The sequence below is a fragment of the Suricata suricatta genome, chromosome 17 (assembly GCF_006229205.1).
Source record: "Suricata suricatta isolate VVHF042 chromosome 17, meerkat_22Aug2017_6uvM2_HiC, whole genome shotgun sequence".
Taxonomy (NCBI): Eukaryota; Metazoa; Chordata; class Mammalia; order Carnivora; family Herpestidae; genus Suricata; species Suricata suricatta.
The window spans coordinates 17564212-17580932 of NC_043716.1; the positions used below are offsets into that span (position 1 = coordinate 17564212).

At 55.1% G+C, this 16721-nt stretch overlaps 1 protein-coding gene across 3 annotated transcripts in view; it reads right to left on the reverse strand.

Annotated features, from left to right (window-relative positions):
* Positions 1-1486: 1486 nt before the first annotated feature.
* LGALS9 (galectin 9) overlaps positions 1487-16721 on the reverse strand; it is a 15508-nt gene continuing 273 nt past the window's right edge. The window contains exons 2-11 of one of the 3 annotated variants that reach the window (XM_029928128.1): positions 13159-13250; positions 10135-10336; positions 9162-9272; positions 7907-8002; positions 6258-6293; positions 5394-5444; positions 4835-4876; positions 4302-4390; positions 4007-4169; positions 1487-2232 (exon numbers count right to left, since the gene is read on the reverse strand). In XM_029928128.1, coding sequence (XP_029783988.1) covers positions 2086-2232; positions 4007-4169; positions 4302-4390; positions 4835-4876; positions 5394-5444; positions 6258-6293; positions 7907-8002; positions 9162-9272; positions 10135-10336; positions 13159-13250 — 1029 coding nt within the window. In that variant the 3' untranslated portion in view covers positions 1487-2085. The remainder of the gene's footprint in view (positions 2233-4006; positions 4170-4301; positions 4391-4834; positions 4877-5393; positions 5445-6257; positions 6294-7906; positions 8003-9161; positions 9273-10134; positions 10337-13158; positions 13251-16721) is intronic. The other 2 variants (XM_029928129.1, XM_029928130.1) reach the window with 2 other exon arrangements.

The following is a 16721-nucleotide window of genomic DNA, read 5'->3' on the forward strand; positions in this document are numbered from 1 at the left end:
TTCTGTGCACATCTGAAGGCCTGTGATGGGGGCGAGGAAGCCAGGCTCTCCATGGGGCTTGGGCTGTGTGGCATGGGGCACACCTGACACGGGGCACACCTGACACGGGGCACGCCTCACATGGGCACACCTCACACTGGGCTCACCTCACACGGGGCTCACCTCACACGGGGCTCACCTCACACGGGGCTCACCTCACACAAGCACACCTCACACGGGGCACACCTCACACGGGGCACACCTCACACGGGGCACACCTGACATCGGGCACGCCTCACACAGCCACACCTCACACAAGCACACCTCACACGGTCACACCTCACACAGGGCACGCCTCACACGGGCCTCACCTCACACGGGGCACACCTCACATGGGACACACCTCACATGAGGCACACCTGACATGGGGCTCACCTCACACGGGACACATCTCACACGGGGCACACCTCACACAGACACACTTCACAACGGGCATGTCTCACATGGGGCACACCTGGCCTACCTCACACAGACACGTCTCATTGGCTTCTGGGCTCACCTCTCCCCTCCCCCAACTCAGATGGGGTGAGGAGGGGACAGAGGGGCAAGCCAGCCCGCAGTGTCCCAGCAATGCACCTGAACAACATGGTCAAGAACGCAGCCACCTAGACCAGCGCCTCTCTCCTTGGAGATGCACACAAACCATCGGGGTCTTGTCGCCTCGCAGACCCATTCTGGAGCTTTCTACCTGATTCTCTCCGGGCCCTGCCTTCCTAACAAGCTCCCAGCCGCTGCTGCTGCGAGTCTGAGGACGGCGCACCGAGCCCTAGCTGCTTCCAGAAGCACTGAGTTCCTGACGGAGTTGGCATGATGGGTTGGCATGGTGTGGGCACAGAACCGGCCCCCGCGCCCACCGTGGCTGAGCCGCTCTCCCCACCGCACCCTGACCCTGAACGCCGGGACCCACGGTGCAACACAGGTGTCCCCTTGAGTCAGCCTCTCCCGAGACCACACCGGCCATCTCCCCCCGCCGGGACACTGGGTGTTGACAAGCCATCTGGCCTTCCGGCCCAGCCCTTGAAGAGGGAGGCCCTTCGCTGGGCTGGCCGGTGACTGAGCTTCCGGAATCACAGCCGCCCGCTCTGTCCCACCCGTGCGGGGTGTGTGCGGGACCCACTGGGAGCAGGCGAGGGTGCCGGGACCCAGCCCAGCAGAGTGAGCCCGTGCTCTCTCCTCCCACCGCCCTTGCCCAGAACCTCCCCAACCCCACAGCCTCCAGAACGTCTCAAGCACGTCCAATAACCGCCGTGGTCCCGTGCACGTGTGCCAATAAGCAATTGTCTTTTTTCTTTTTTTTTCAATGTTTTATTTATTTTTGATACAGAGAGAGAGAGAGCATGAGAGGGGGAGGGGCAGAGAGAGAAGGAGACACAGAACCAGAAGCAAGCTCCAGGCTCTGAGCTAGCGGTCAGCACAGAGCCTGACGCGGGGCTCGAACCCACGAACGTGAGATCTGACCTGAGCCGACGTCGGAGGCTTAACCGACTGAGCCACTCAGGCACCCTTGTCTTTCTTTCTTTGAAAGATGCCGGGAAAGGACCTCTTGGATGGTGGGGACCAGGAGAGTGTCATCATGGCATCTTTCCCGGAACCGGGAGGGCTGGAGTCGGGTGCAAGGCAAGGTTAAAGGGAGGGGCCCAGGAGTCAGCTTCCCACTAGAATGATCAGCTTGGGGCTGGCGTGGAGTTGATGGGGTCCGGGGGTGGGGGATGTGATTGAGGGGCAGATGAGGTGCAGGCCTGGTCTCTTTCTGCCAAGGGGACCGAACATAAGGCTTAGCCTGCAGAGACCACCCTCCTCTCCCCGGAAGGAAGGAGCGGGGCGCCCCAGGCACCACCCTCAGGAAGGCGGTCCCCGCCAGCTGCCTTCGTCCCCCCCCCCAGGGTGGCTGCAACCTGAAGCAAAGCCAGACAAGGTCACGGTCTCTCCAGACAAGCCCCTAGATCGTCAGCTGGCTGGGAAAGGCCGGGGCAGGGACAGGGCGGTGGAGGTGATGAGCAGAGGTGGACGGCAGCTCGCCCCCGCCCTTACCCCCGGGAAGCCCGCCTAGGTCTGCACGTGGGTCAGCTGGATGTCGCCTGCCACCTCCAGGTTGTTGATGGCAGGGAGGTTCTTCATGCGGTGGTAGTATTCAAACAGGTGCTGACCGTCCACGGACACCTTGAGGCAGTGGCCTTCACACATGATCCACACCTGGACAGAGGCCACATTTTTGCCCTGCGCTCAGAAAGTCCTCAAACCTAAATGCAGGCTCGCGTCTCCCTCCACCTACCTGCCTTCTTCACACGTTACTTAAGCAAGTCTCACGCCTGCCTTCACCCCCAGCTGGGGCGGGCACACCCTTCCCTCCATGCCCTCTTGTTCTTCCCCTTGTGCCTTTACATGCCCTGCTCCCCCTTCCTCTGCGCTCACCACGCTGCCCCCTGCCCTCTTGCCCCTATACAGGGGGCTTCTCCCCCACCAGCAAGCCTCCCCTGCTTTCCCCCACCCGAGTGCTCCTGGTCAGGTGCGTCTCAGGTAGAGGCACCCACCCCACCTTCACTCTCCCAGCGACCCCAAGCCTCTAGGGGCCAGGAACGGTAGCCTGTGTCATCCATGTCCCTAGTGGCTGCACCCAGCCAGCCTCCATGTCTGCCCTCCCGCCACACAGCCTCCTGACTTGTCCTTCCCACCCCAAATGTGCTCCATGAGGCAGCGAGACCCCGTCTGTGAAAACGTCATCAGGACAGCTGACACCTTCGGCATGCTTACCGTGCCCCCGGCACTCCCCTAAGCCTAATGTCACAGACGTCCTTTCATTTCATTCTGACATCTCTATGAGACTGATATTATTATTAGCCCCATTAAAACATTTTTTAATGTTTATTTTTATGAGAGAGAGCAAGTGGGGGACAGAGAGAGAAGGAGACAGAATCTGAAGCAGGCTCCAGGCTCTGAGCTGTCAGCACAGAGCCCAACACGGCTCAAACTCACAAACCACGAGATCATGACCTGAGCTGAAGTTGGATGCTTAACTGACTGAGCCACCCAAGTGCCTCATATTAGTCCCATTTTTTAGATATTTTAGGCCCAGAGCAGTGAAATCACTTGCCCAAAGTCACACAGCTACTTATGAATCCTTGTATACTGCTTTCTGGCTTGAAACACACCAGTACACTGCCCTGAAATCCAAACTCCTTTCCAAGGCTCTCAAGACCGTACGTCAGTCACCTCTAAACCTGAGTGGGGGTGGGGAGTATTACAGTACATTTTAAAATACAGATGTCCAGGCTGGGAGGGGGCCAGGTGAATTGAATGCATAGTTGGGGTCGAGAACATCCGCTCTGTGTGATCGGGCCTCCGGCCGCACCACCCACAGCTCTCTGGTGTTGCTTTAGCCAGAAGCCCGTGGCCTCCCTGTTCCTAGACAGGCCATGCCCTTGTTCTACTTTTGCAGTAATAGATACCCCCTCCGCCACCCACCAGGAATGCCCCCTCAGACCTTTGCAAGGCGGGCGGCTTCTGTCCCTGAGGTCTCAGCTGCCCTAGGGCCTCCTCTGAGAGTTGTCCCCTTCAGGGACAGTGTGGTGCTTGCCCCAGGGCTCACTTGATCCCATTATTCTGTCTTGCTTTCTGCACAGACCAATTGCTATTTCCAATGATCTGTCCGTGATTGTTGAATGAGTGAGTGAATGAATGACCGCTCATGCTTGAACCCCACCTGGCACTTACTGGCAGTGTGACCTCAGGCGAGTGACCTGCACCTGTGAGTCTGTCCCCTCATCGGTGAGCAGAGGCACCACTGCCCCCCCCTTGTGCGAGACAGTACAAGATAAACAAAAATAGCCGCACCCGTGAGGCGCTTTCTCTTCCAGGCCCAGGCTTTACCCCAGAGGCATCAGCTCCCCTATCTTTCGAGGTTCCCCCAGACGCCCTCCACCCGCTGCTCTGTGGGCCCCTCGACCCCCTCCAGGCCGTGGCACCTTACCGAGAAGCTCTGGCCTCGGACAAAAGGCATATTTCGGGGCAGGCTCCGCTCCTCAGCCCCCCAAGAGCTGTTGATCTGCGTGTTGCGGACCACGGCGTTCTCATCAAAACGGGGGTTCAGGTGGAAAGCGATGTCACTCCCAGAGCGCAGATTGATGTGGAATCTGGGGGTGGGCAGCTCCTATGAGCCTCTTCTGCCCGCTGAGCTCTGAGTCTCCCTACCCCTCCCAATCCTGCCCAGAGCCAGGGGGATGACCAGAATGACCTCAAGATCCTTCTTGAGAGCCCTCTCTTACCTCTGGGCACAGGGCAGGACAGTGCCAGACACGATGATGCTCCTGGAGGGGTACAGCCCGCCCGGGATGGAGGTGAAGAAAGGCAGCGACTATTGGGAAGGGGGGAGGGGGGCAGGTCAGCCCGCAGGAGGTGCTTTGTGCCCATTTCAATGACTTTGGACTGTCAACTGAGTTTGACAGCCACTTCTGTGTGTAATATATTTTCAAGAAAGAGCACAAGATATCCTTACTTGGTTCAGTAAATGCCAAAGGAAAACTTTCCAGCGGTCCTCAAAGTAACAGGCTTGTCAGGAAAAGAGCTTTTTGTTCAGACACCAAAGGAGGCTCAGGCTGAGAGGGGACAGCCCTAGCGTATGCTCATGTTGAAGGGACCGTTTTAACGGTGACAGCTCCTTTCAACAGCCTTTTCATTCACTCGGGTGTTTTCCGAACTTCGGCTTACTAAAGGATTGCCTTAATTTTGTAAGCCGCCCATCGCCTCCCTCCCTGCCCTGCTCCAACAAGCCTCCCCGCCGCCCCGAGAAACTACTTACATAGGATGGGTTGGGGTACACCATGGGTGGGGTGACGGGGTTCTGTTGAAAGAGACCAGGAAGTTCAGTTTGGGAGTGTACTCCCACACGCCCCTCCCCTCACCACCACTTTCCAGGGGCCCCTGGCTTCTCAGGTTAGCCTTGGGGGAACTTCTGCCGTGTTCCCTGACATCATGGCCGCCTGCCTGAAGGCAGCCGCACTGACTCCAGGCCTCCCGTCTGATTCTCGTCCAAGGCGGAGAAGCAGCAGCTTAAGCTTAAGCCTGTGACCCGTAGTGACATCCCAGGGGCTTGTCCTCAGGACGCGGGGCCTCATTGCCAGATGCTGGGACCACTGCTCGCTCCTCTCAGTGACAGCAGGACGGTCCCTAGGAGACCCGGTCCAGAATCTCTGCCCTCCCCAGGGACATTTTTCTCACCTGCCTCCTGGGCAGAGGCCCAACGCCCCAAACCCTATCCTCCTGTGCTGCACTTGCTTCCTGACTCAGGGACTAGAGAATTCCGTCCTTGGTGAAGGGGCGCAGTGGGGCTGTGATCTGACCAGAGCTTTCAGACTTACAGGGAACATCTGTCCGGGGGTGCTGTGCACCGTGTGGATGACAGTTTGGGTCTGGAAGGAAGAAATCCAGATTTGAACCGGCTCTCACCGGTGTGAAGACCACCACCTACCACCAGAGGGCCTCACTTAACACCCCAGGAGGTGACTCGGTCTTGAGCGAGTAACCAGCCCAATGGCCCCCACCAGACCCTCCCAAACTGGCGGATGGATGTGTGTCTCCTCTCAAGGGGGTGAGGCAGGGGCAAAGGTTTCTTCTTCTACTTGGATGGGAAATATGGCTGCTCCCGCAGCCCATCTTTCTTCTCAGGGGACCTTGTGTAGCACAGCCTCACTTTACAAGAGGAACAAGTGGCTGTGTGGCCCCGGTCTCCCGTGGCTGCTCACCAAAGAGGGCAGGGGCTTGAGCAGACAGGTGGCAGTTCAGGTTGTTTCCCAATTCACGAGGGCCAGCCAACTCCCCCACCCCACTTTCCGGCCCCCCGCCTTCCCTGGCCCCACGACAGCCAGGCAGATGGCCCAGGGAGGGCCACACTGTGTGGGAGAGGCCCGGTGCCCAGCCCTGCCTCCTCATTTTTTTAAAGTTTTTTTTTTTAATGTTTATTCATTTTTGAGAGACAAAGAGACAGCATGAGTGAGGGGAGGAGTAGAAAGAAAAGGAGACACAGAATCCGAAGCAGGCTCCAGGCTCTGAGCCGTTAGCACAGAGCCCAATGCGGGGCTCGAACCCACAAACCGTGAGATCATGACCTGAGCCGAAGTCGGACACTTAACCGACTGAGCCACCCAGGCGCCTTCCTGCCTCCTCATTTTAACCCACAGGAAGAAACAAAATGAAGAGGACCCAGGAGAAATTAAGAGACTTACAATAGGAGCCGAGTTGGCCGGCCACATGCCTGGAGGCTGAAGAGGAGGAGAAAAATCAAATAGTCATTACTTCAGTGTTTCATGAGGGGAAGACACAGGCAGAAAGTCTAGTAAGATATGCCTCTCACACACACCCACCTCCTTCCTGCTCTGTGACAAGCCTTGCAGAGCCTAGATTCTCCCCCACCATCCCTGGGGTTGGGGTTATGGTCAGGGCTGGGGGAGGGGGAGCATCTGCATTGGCTCCGCTACAGGGAGAAGAGGATGGGTCGCACAGAGACCACACAGCCTCCCTTAGCTCCCGGAGACAAAGCCATTACTTCTGGGGCCATATTTCAACCGGAAGGTGCAACATTTAGTGAAGGCCGGTGTGTGCCAGGTCTGGCCTTGGCACTTTGACAAGGGAGGTGTCCTCAGCTCCTGGTTTGCTATCGAGGCAACTAGGGTCAGAAAGGTGGAGCAGCTCGCCCAAGCTTGTCCTAGTAGTAAGTGATAAAATCCAAAATGCTACTACACAGTTTGGGCTGATGTATCTAGCACGCACCCCCCGCCCCCCATCTTCCCCGGGCCAGAGCCAAAGTCAGGCTGCCCTGCAAAACTCCTCGAAGCTCGACCAGTCCTGAAGTCAGCATGGCGTGAGGCACGTGGCCTTTCTGTCCCATGATCGACACCGAAAGCCTTGGTAGAGACGCACTCCTTCCTCCAGTCCCACTGCTCCAGTGGCCAAAGGAGGGGCCAGGCCCCATTTCCCTTCCTGTCCTAGACCCTGTCCCCACCCAGCAGACCGTTCTTGCCCTGGCTGGTCTTCCATTCCACTGGCTTGCAAACCACACTCCACATTCATTGAGTCCCTACTGTTTGCTCAGGCACTGTGCTGGGGAGACACTAATGAACGACCCACCATCCCAGCCCACAGGGGGCTTGTGGGTGGAGCGAAGGAGGGGGCGGAGGGACAGGGACAGACACATAGGCATAGTCACAACAGGACACGGGCACTGGCATAGCACAGATATATACAAAGTCCATGGGGACATGGGGGTGGGGCATCCAACAATGTTGCAAGCAGCAAAGATGCCCCTAGAGAGTGGCATTTAGGCAGAGCGTTGAAGGGCTGTTAGAGGTTGGCTGGGCTGAGGTGGCACAGGGCACTTTCGGCACCAGGACTGCAGGTGCCTGTGGCCCCAGAGGGCCTCAAGTGAGTAGTGGAGGCTGCCTAAGCTTCACGGGTGAAGGGGCGTGGCCAGGTAATAGGCTGGGGCAAGACTGGGGTGGGGGCGAGGTGGTTTCTGCATATCCTGCTGGGAATGTTGGGCTTTATTTAGAAGGGCTTGCAGCCTTTAGGATGTTTGAGCAGGGAGAGGATGCAGTCAGATTTGGGTGTCGCAGGGGGCGGGGTGAGTGGGGAGCTAGACAAGGGTCCTTGTGGTCAAAGGTCAGATGGCCTGGCCCAAGAAAGGCAGCGGCTTTGTAAGGGAGAAGTGTGGATGCCATGCAGGCAGACTAAGGAGGGGAAGGAAGGAGGGGACTCCCAGGTCCCCAGTTCTGGGCCAGGTGGTATGGAGGTGACAAGGAAGACTTGGGTAGGCATCACGGGGCCTCTGTCCTTCCTGTTGAGTCCTCGGCCTCCAAGGCCTTCACAATGAACTCACTTTTGGCTTTCGCCCTTTGGGCCTGGGTGGGAAACAGGCAGTCTGCGAGAACTGCACCCCGGAGAAGACAGGCTGGATGGGGGTTGCTCTCGTGTTCTGTTAAAACAAAAGGCACCATGGCATGAAGAAAAGCATTCATGGGGCAGAGGAAGCACGGACAGGCAGGGGCCTGGGCCCGAGGGAGGAAGCCAGGCGGGCAGGAGAGGGTGTTCAAGATCACATAGGAGAGGCAGAGGGAGGGTAGGGCTCCAGTGAGGGCCAGCAGGCCAGTGAGCTCCCTCCTCACTCACCCCCAGCTCTCCTCCAACTCTCTCTCCTTCCCCTCCTCCCGCCCCCCTCCCCGGGGTTCTCTTCTTTAGGCCAATAAGGGAGAGAGCTGGGGAGGGAAGGAATATAAGACATTAGGACAAGAGAGAGAGGAGTTGGTACTGATGAGGGCCTACTGTGTGCTTTTCTCACCTCAGGGAGCACAAGGACTGAAAGTGGTGACAGCAGCCTCCTGGGGCCCTGCAGGAAGGTGCACCCAGCACACCCCTATCCTCCCAGAAATACTGGCTTTTATTCCCTCACCTTTTTTTCCTCTTCAGTTGTGGTGAAATACGCATACATTTACCATCTCAACCAATTTTAAGTGGAGAGTCCCAGGGGCATTAAGTACATTTGCATGGTTGTATATCCATCCCCACCACCCATTTCCAGAATGCAACACTTCTTCTCTGCACCTTTTAGATGCCCGAAACACATTTGAAAATCTTAAAACACCGAGAGGGTCCAATAGACCCTGCCGTGGGCCCATGCAGGCCATTTTGTGACCTCTTTGAATTCACACAATAAACTCAGGGGGCAGCAGTGACCATGCCCCTTCCACAGTTGGGGAAACTGAGGCTAGGAGAGGCACAGCTGCTTGTCTAAGATCTCACAGCTGGTGATAATGGCAGAGCTGGGCATCTGGGCTAGATTCGGTCAGGTTCCCAAGCCTGGGTTCCTTCTGGAGCCACATGGCCTCCTGAGCATGGTGGAAATAGAGAGTGACAGAGAGCGGTGGCCAGAGAGCATCTGAGAGACTGAAGCAAGTGTCCTGGGCAAAGACAGTAAGTAACACAGAAGGACAGGGCAGGGGAGCTGGAGGTGTGTCCCCAGAGTCACCAGGGTAGGAAATTGGCTGCTACCATCGGGCCCTCCCAGCAGGGCCTATGTGCAGCTAGCCAGGGCCCCACACTCAGCCCTGATACAGGGGCCAGATGGACAATCTGACCTGGAAGCTGATGGAGGACAGGTGCACGGCACCACTGATGGAGAGGGTGTCCACACGGTGGAAGGGCACGCGGTGGGAGTACTGCACGAAGTGGCTCCCGTTCACCATCACCTGCGGAGACAAGGGCGTATTCCAGGACAGGGGTCTCAGGCCAGGGCAGGGGCCCGAGCCCCCTGCCCCCAGAGATTAGGACCTGTGTTTGGTTTCCACATGTGTCCCATGGGGGTCAGGGACACCAGCCTTCAGAGCTATGCCAGTTGGGAGAACATTGCCTATGATCCAAAGTCCATCAGAACCCAATCCCTACTGAGCTCTACTGGGCTTTTTTGTTCTTATGGTCATTTGTTTATTGCAATCAGTTTATCCTTCTAATGTTAGCTCACTTGAGGTGCTGCTTACATATGCACGAACATGTTCATGGGGACCAGAGGAGAGGCAACCCCCCGGGTTGTACATTGAGGGGACGGGAACACCCAGGCTCACACAGAGAAGGACAGACACAGGGACACTCACCCCCACCCATCACTGGAGCCCAGAGATACTACTCTGCTTACGTAATTTGCAACATATAAAGCTAAGCCATTAGTAAGACCTGGACAAAGGCGGCAACATTAGCAAACACCAAATGTTATCAGGGACCTGCAGTGGAGGAATGCCTACAGCAAAGGAATGGAATGAACTAGAACTTTAAAGACCCACAAGGCCCCAAAGTGCCATGTGCTTTGTCCAGTTTCTATTTCCTGAATAAAAAACGCACCGATGCCCTTGTAGATACGCAGGTGAAGGTGTGTGGGTAGACTGTGGCCCTTGCTAACGTTCATACAAGGCAGGTCCTCCCATCTGTAGAATGGCACTGCTCACACGATCACTGAAAGGCTCATGTGACCTATGACGGCTGCTCACCACACCCGATGGGGCTGGGAGGTAGGGGAGGTAGGCAGCAGGAAGGCGGGCAAGGGGAGCTGCTTCTCACCTTGAAATCGCAGCTCCCCACGAGGAAGCTGAGCTCAAATGGAATTCCCTTCTGGAATGGCATACTCATCTTCCTCTCCTCTGGCCCCCAGCTTCCATTCTGCTTCGTGTTGCAGACCACATACCCGCTCTCTTCAAACCGTGGGTTGAAGTGGAAGGCAATGTCCTTGTCACTGGGGCCAGAATGAAAGTTCACAGCAAACCTAGGCAGAAAGAGATTGTGTAGCCAGGCTTATTGCCAAGTGGAGGGAGGGGGGGGCTCACGCCCTTGACTTGAGTCTGTCTGCTAACTTGTATACAACCTGCATGGCAGGTTTGGACCCATGTTCATTCAGTTTGTTGCCATCCTTTCTATGTGCCGAACTTGGACTTCATGTGTTTTGGTGCAAGTATTGCATGTTGTCTTTATAGTATGATTTTCTAAAAATATGTAGAACAGGGGTAAAGAAAAAAATGTGGACACTTTCACACCAAGTGGATACTCAGAGGCCAGCCCCCATTGGCTCAGTTGGGAAAGGAGAAAACAAATTTAAAGACCACACAAAATGGATGGAAAAGACCTCCAAAGCTAGTTTCTAAAGCATAGAGTAAATGGTAACTCTCTGGGCATGAGAGTTTTCTGGATGTCTGTCACTGGACATTGGCATGTGTCCCACGCATGACATGTGGAGTGGTGGCCCTAAGTGGTGACCCCAGCTCCGCACTGCTTGTCATCTGTGATGGTTCTCAACCACACTACCCTCAAGTCGCCATACCCAGGGAGGTGAATGACTTCCTTTGGGGATGCTTAATGAGGTGGTCTTCTAGAAGTCCCCACCCAAGTCCATTTCCATTCCTGTCTCTCTCCTCCAAAGAAGCCTTTGGGTACTTCTACGGCTCTGAGGTGAGGAATCAAAACTTTCCAAGGAGCCTGGCTCCCAAAAGGGGCATGGTAAACCTTCGTTCTGCCCTTTTCCAGACAGTGCTCCCTCGGGTCCTAAAACCAAGTTCCAGCCTGAGGCTCTCCTCCTCCAAGCCCTGCCTGCACTCAGCACCAGCGCGGCGCACCGCCTGCTTCCCGCGGTCACTCCGGGCTCCCCAGCTAACTCACAGTGCCCTCCTGTCAACCACCTCCCCCACGGGGCCAGGCACCCACCAAGCCCAGAACCGGCCCCTGAGAATCATTTTGAATTCCTGCAGAGGCTGCTTGACTTCTTGCTGGAGGAGTTCTGTACGTCATCCTCAACACCAGACAGCTCCGAGAACCCTCGGCCAGCAGGGCTCACACGAAACTGCCGAGGCCCTGAGCCGAGTCAGCCTTCCCTCTGGCAAAGGAGGCTGCCAGCGACTCTGGAAGGAGCAAACCTAAGTCTGTATGTCTCTTTAAATGGAGAATTTTGTTTCTGAAATGTCTACGGGTGTATTTTTCCCTTTTTGGTCCTCCAGCTTCCTGCCCATAGTCCTTAGAAAATTCCTGCCCTGGGGCACCTGGGTGGCTCAGTCGGTTAAGCATCTGACTTCGGCTCAGGTCATGATCTTACAGACCATGGGTTCAAGCCCCACTTCAGGCTCTGTGCTGACTGCTCAGAGCCTGGAGCTGCTTCGAATTCTGTGTCTCCCTTGCTCTCTGCCCCTCCCCCACTCATGCTCTGTCTCTCAAAAATAAATAAATGTTAAAAAAAAAAAAAAGAAAAGAAAGAAAAAGAAAACTCCTGCCCCCAGAAAGGGGGAGTGCAGAAGCTTCGTGGGAAAAGGTGGGGACAGTCTCTGTTAGACAGGATGGGAGTAGAAAGCCATCTTGGTGGTGGGGAGGGGTAGGCAGAGGGAGAGGGAGAGAGAAACTAGGGAGGGTCAGAGGTGAGGTCCCAAAGTTCCCTGCTGGCAGGGTTTAGGGGGATCCTGGTGCCTCGCTTCCCTCAGTCTCCTGGGGATGCTTGGGGCTCTTGGAGAAGTCCCAGGGTCAGCGTGGGCATGTCCACCTGGCAGGGAAACCCTGGTGGAGGAAGTCTCTAGAACCTAGATGCCGAGCTGAGGTAGAGCTGGGCCTGGGAGCAATGTGAAGGGACCCAGGAGGTCGCAGGCCCCGTGCCAGGTGATGAGAGGACCACAGTGGGCAGGAGACATTGAGATTGAGGCAGAGAAAGGCTTCAGAGAGAGAGCCGTGGGTCCAGGGGGGCATCTGTGGGACCGTGGACCTCAGCAGACAGCCCCCATGGTCATAGGCCTCATGAGAAAACTGGGCCAGAAACTTGGGCTGAGGTAGAGCCTAGGCAGGGCCGCCTGAGCTTCCAAAGGGCCTCCAGCCTCTGGGAAGATCTGGAATGCCTTCCTGTTCTCAGAAATCCCCCCTCGGGAAAGAGGAAAGGGGGGCAGGAAACAGCACTTAAATGGTGTTTGTATTTTTAACTGACTTCATATTTTCCAGAAAAGACCTTGAAATTGAAAGAGACCAAAGGGCATCTGATGGTTAAGTTCAAACATTTCTGTATCAGACAAAAGAGAGCTCCAAAGTAGTGAAGGGGCAGTTTAAGAAATAAAGGAAGTGATATTTTTGCAGCTCTGGGTTACGGTGTAGAAAGGTCAATCCCAGGGATGCCTGGGTGGCTCAGTCAGTGAAGTGTCTGATTTCGTCTCAGGTCATGTTCTCACGATGAGTTCAAACCCCGCGTCGGGCTCTGTGCTGACAGCTCGGAGACTGGAGCCTGCTTCGGATTCTGTGTCTCCCTCTCTCTCTATACCTCTCCTACTCGTGCTCTGTCTCTCTCAAAAATAAACATTAAAAAAAATTATTTTGTTTAGAAAGGTCAATCCCAGAACATAATTATCTGCTTCTGGGCTGGCCTGCTCCCATGAGCCTCTGTGAGCCCTGTGTCTACGGGGAGGCTATGGTAACGGTGCTCAGATGCTCCTGGCGGATGGTGTCTTGAAGATCCCCTGAGCCAGGCACAAGTGGCTCGGAGGGTGTTGGGTGAACCGACCTGAGCTGAGGGGGCCATGGTTTGCCAAGGGGTGCGGTTAGAGAGAGAGAAAAAATAGTTCCAGGTACCTGGTTCCCTGGTTGTAAAGAACGGTCCCAGTGACAGTGATTTTAAGTCCATCCTGGAGACCCCCCTGGATTTTCCCAGAGAAGGGGATGACCTGCAGGGAGAAGATGCCAGTCAGTTGGTGGGCCTCCCTCCCTCCTTCCCCCCACCCCCTGCACTTGCTGGAGGCCGCCCAGCTGTGTCAGCCATGCGCTAGGGAAGTCTCAGCCTCACGATCCGCTGGCCCTGACTCCCGGAGGTCCCACACACATTCTAGGATCGTGACAGGGAGACCCTGGCGCTCTAGAGGATGTGATGGGGGCGCTGGCCTCCCTTGAGAGTCTCAGAGAAAGGGACAGCTTCTAAGAGGAGGAAGTAACGTGGACATGACCCCGAGATGAGAAGGAGCCAGGGGAGCTGCTGGACCGCAAGTCAAGCTCCCAGCAGAGGGCCCAGAGCCCTGGCCGGGGACTCAAGAGGCACAAGGGACGATAAACCTCCCACTCGCCCGACAGGGCCAAGAAGAAAGCATCCTCCCCTCCTCCTGCTCTCTCCACCCATAGAACTATGGTGACCATGACTTTGCCCTTCCCAGCCACCTCAGGTAGCCCATCTCCTCAGATGCTCTCTGCAGCCATGGGGCAGCCCCCTGTTCTACTTCTGCTCTTGGCTCCCCATTCCTTTCCCCAGGCCCTCGGCAGCCTCCAAAGCACTCCTCCTAGGGCCCCTCAGCACCAGCTCTGCCAAATGCTCGTTCCTGGGCTGCTTTGAAGGAGAAACGGTTATCGTGGCACCTGCATCATTTTATTTAATGTTTTATTTATTTTTGAGAAAGAGAGAGAAAGACAGAGTGAGCAGGAGAGGGTGAGAGAGAAAGGGAGATATAGAATCCCAAGACAGGCTCCAGACTCTGAGCTAGCTGTCAGCAAAGAGCCTGACAGGGGGCTCGAACTCACAAACCGTGAGATCATGACCTGAGCCGAAGCCAGCTGCCTAACCGACTGAGCCACCCAGGTGCCCTGGCATGCATCAGTTTAGAGACAGACGTATTCCAGGTTTGAATGCTAATTCTGCGGCTCATTACCTGAGTGACCTTGGGAAGCTTATTGAACCTCTCTTTGCCTCATTTTCCTCGCCTGTAACAATAGGGATAAATCCCTCCTTCTGTGTAGGTTGATGACTGAGTAAGAAAACGTCTATGGAAGACACTGGCAACGAGCAGGCGCCTCTCTACCGCCCCCCTGCTTCCATGCTGGACTCTCTGAGCAAAACCCCCAAACTGGTTTTTTCTCAACTGTCAACAGACTTAACGGCTGTCAAAGCTTATCTCCAGAATCCCTCTTAACTAATTCGGTGTCAGGCGAACGTGATAACCACTACACTACGGAAACTCCAACTAATGCGGTGGTATAACCCGAATTAGACTAGGAGGGAGTTCTAGCTCCCTAACAGTTTCTACACTTATCAAGTCGCTCATGCCTTCCCCAACGTCTCCCCGAGGTCAGTTCCCAGAAAAACTGAAATGCTTACAGGAGCCAGGCGGTGATGTGTGTGAGTGAGATGTCGCGGAGGGTGGTAAGGCGAGAGGGATGGTGGGGTGGATTGCAGACGAGGTGTCGCCTCCCTCGTCTCACAGGGGAGTGTGTGCTCAGCTCTGACCAGGATGGCCACTGGCGAGAGCAGGGGAGGGGCAGAGAGAGAGGGAGACACAGAGTCAGAAGCAGGCTCCAGACTCCGAGCCGTCAGCAGAGCCCGACACGGGGCTCGAACCCACAAACTGCGAGATCATGACCTGAGGTGAAGTCGGAACAACCGACTGGGCCACCCAGGCGACCCAAGAGCTGCCACATTTTTAGAAGACAGAAATCTGGAATTTTTTTTCTGTAAAACTTTCTAATTTCTAGGGGCAGAATTCTTTTAAAAGGATTTTGGGGGTGCCTGGGTGGCTCAGTTGGTTAAGCATCTGGGGTTCTTGGTTTTGGCTCAGGTAATGGTCGCACGGTTCGTGAGATCGAGTCCCGAGTTGGACTCTGTGCTGGCAGCGCAAAGCCTGCTTGAGATTCTCTTTCTCCCTCTCTCTCTGCTCCTCCCTGCCTGCTCTCTCTCTCTCAGAATAAATAAACATTTTTTAAAAGGATTATGTAGGATTAAAGGATTAAAAAGGATTGTGAAGGGTTGGGTAGAGAGGAAGCAAAATAGATCGTGAGTTGTTAAAGCCAGGTAATGGGTACGTGTGGTTTAGGATACTACTCTGTCCACATTTAAAAATTTTTCTATAGCAACAAGTTAACGCACACTGTCCAGGCCAAACAAATGCCCACCAGCCAAATTTCAGCCCGCTGCCTTCCCAGACCCACCCTTGTTCAGTGAGCAGCTGTGAGGCCGGGGCCTCATGCAGACCGACTGCTACATGGCCATCTGAAAGAAGCGACTTTTGTGGCTCCTCGGTCAGGTCTGCATTCTGCCATTAAACACTTTGGTGACCTCGAGCAAATCCCATCTCTGCCCCTCTGAGTTCCCTCTGTTGTCTCTGTCTGGGCCGGTACCACTCTGGCCCAGTGTGGCAGACTTCTCTGAAAAATACTCCCCTCATTTATTTGTTGAGGCCCCCGAATCTCTTCAGAGGCTTTCACACCGTCACAAGACACAATGCTTAAAAGGTGAATACTCCTGGGGCGCCTGGGCGGCTCAGTCAGTTAAGCGTCCGACTTTGGTCCAGGTCATGATCTTGTGGTCTGTGAGTTCGAGCCCCTCGTCGGGCTCTGTGCTGACAGCTCAGAGCCTGGGGCCTGCTTCGGATTCTGTGTCTCCCTCTCTCTCTCTCTCTGTCCCTCCCCTGCTCGCACTCTTTCTCTCAAAAATAAATAAACATTAAAGAAAAAGAAAGGGGGAAAAAATGGAAAAAGTGAACACTCCTGGCAAGCATGCATCCTTCACTTAAGCACATTCACACTAAAGTGTAAAGCACTAAAGGCAGAGTGTGGTTAGGTGGGGTCCTTGGCGCACAGAAGAGAGGCTGGGATCGTGGGGACGGGACCGTATAGGTTAATCCTAAGCAAGGATTTCCCCAGAAAAGTTTTGAACTTTCAGTGTGTCTTCAATGATGTCCCTACATTCTGAAAACCAAGATTATTTCAAATTGCGCATGATCGTGCAGACAAGGTTATTCACTGCAGCGTTAGAACAGCAAAGGATCGGAAAGAGTCTACAAGTGAGACAAGAGGATGATGGTGAGGCAAATCATGGGGTTTCCGTACAATGTAGCTTACACACACACACACACACACACACACACACACACAACGAAGGTGAAGAAGGAAATTCTTTGGGAACTGATAGAGAATGGCCCCCACGTGTATAAAACACAGGGGTGGGAGAGGCCATATGCATGCACTTACTTAGGGATAAGATATCTGTGGATGAATTCAAAGAAACTGACCAGGCTGGTTGGCTCTGACGAGGTCTGGTGGGCTGAGTCATTACCCCCCTTCCCCACGGCCCCAAATGTCCACATTGCAATCCCTGGACTCCGTGGCTCCTCTATGTCACCTTATGAAGCAAAGGGGGCTTTACAGATGTGACTCAG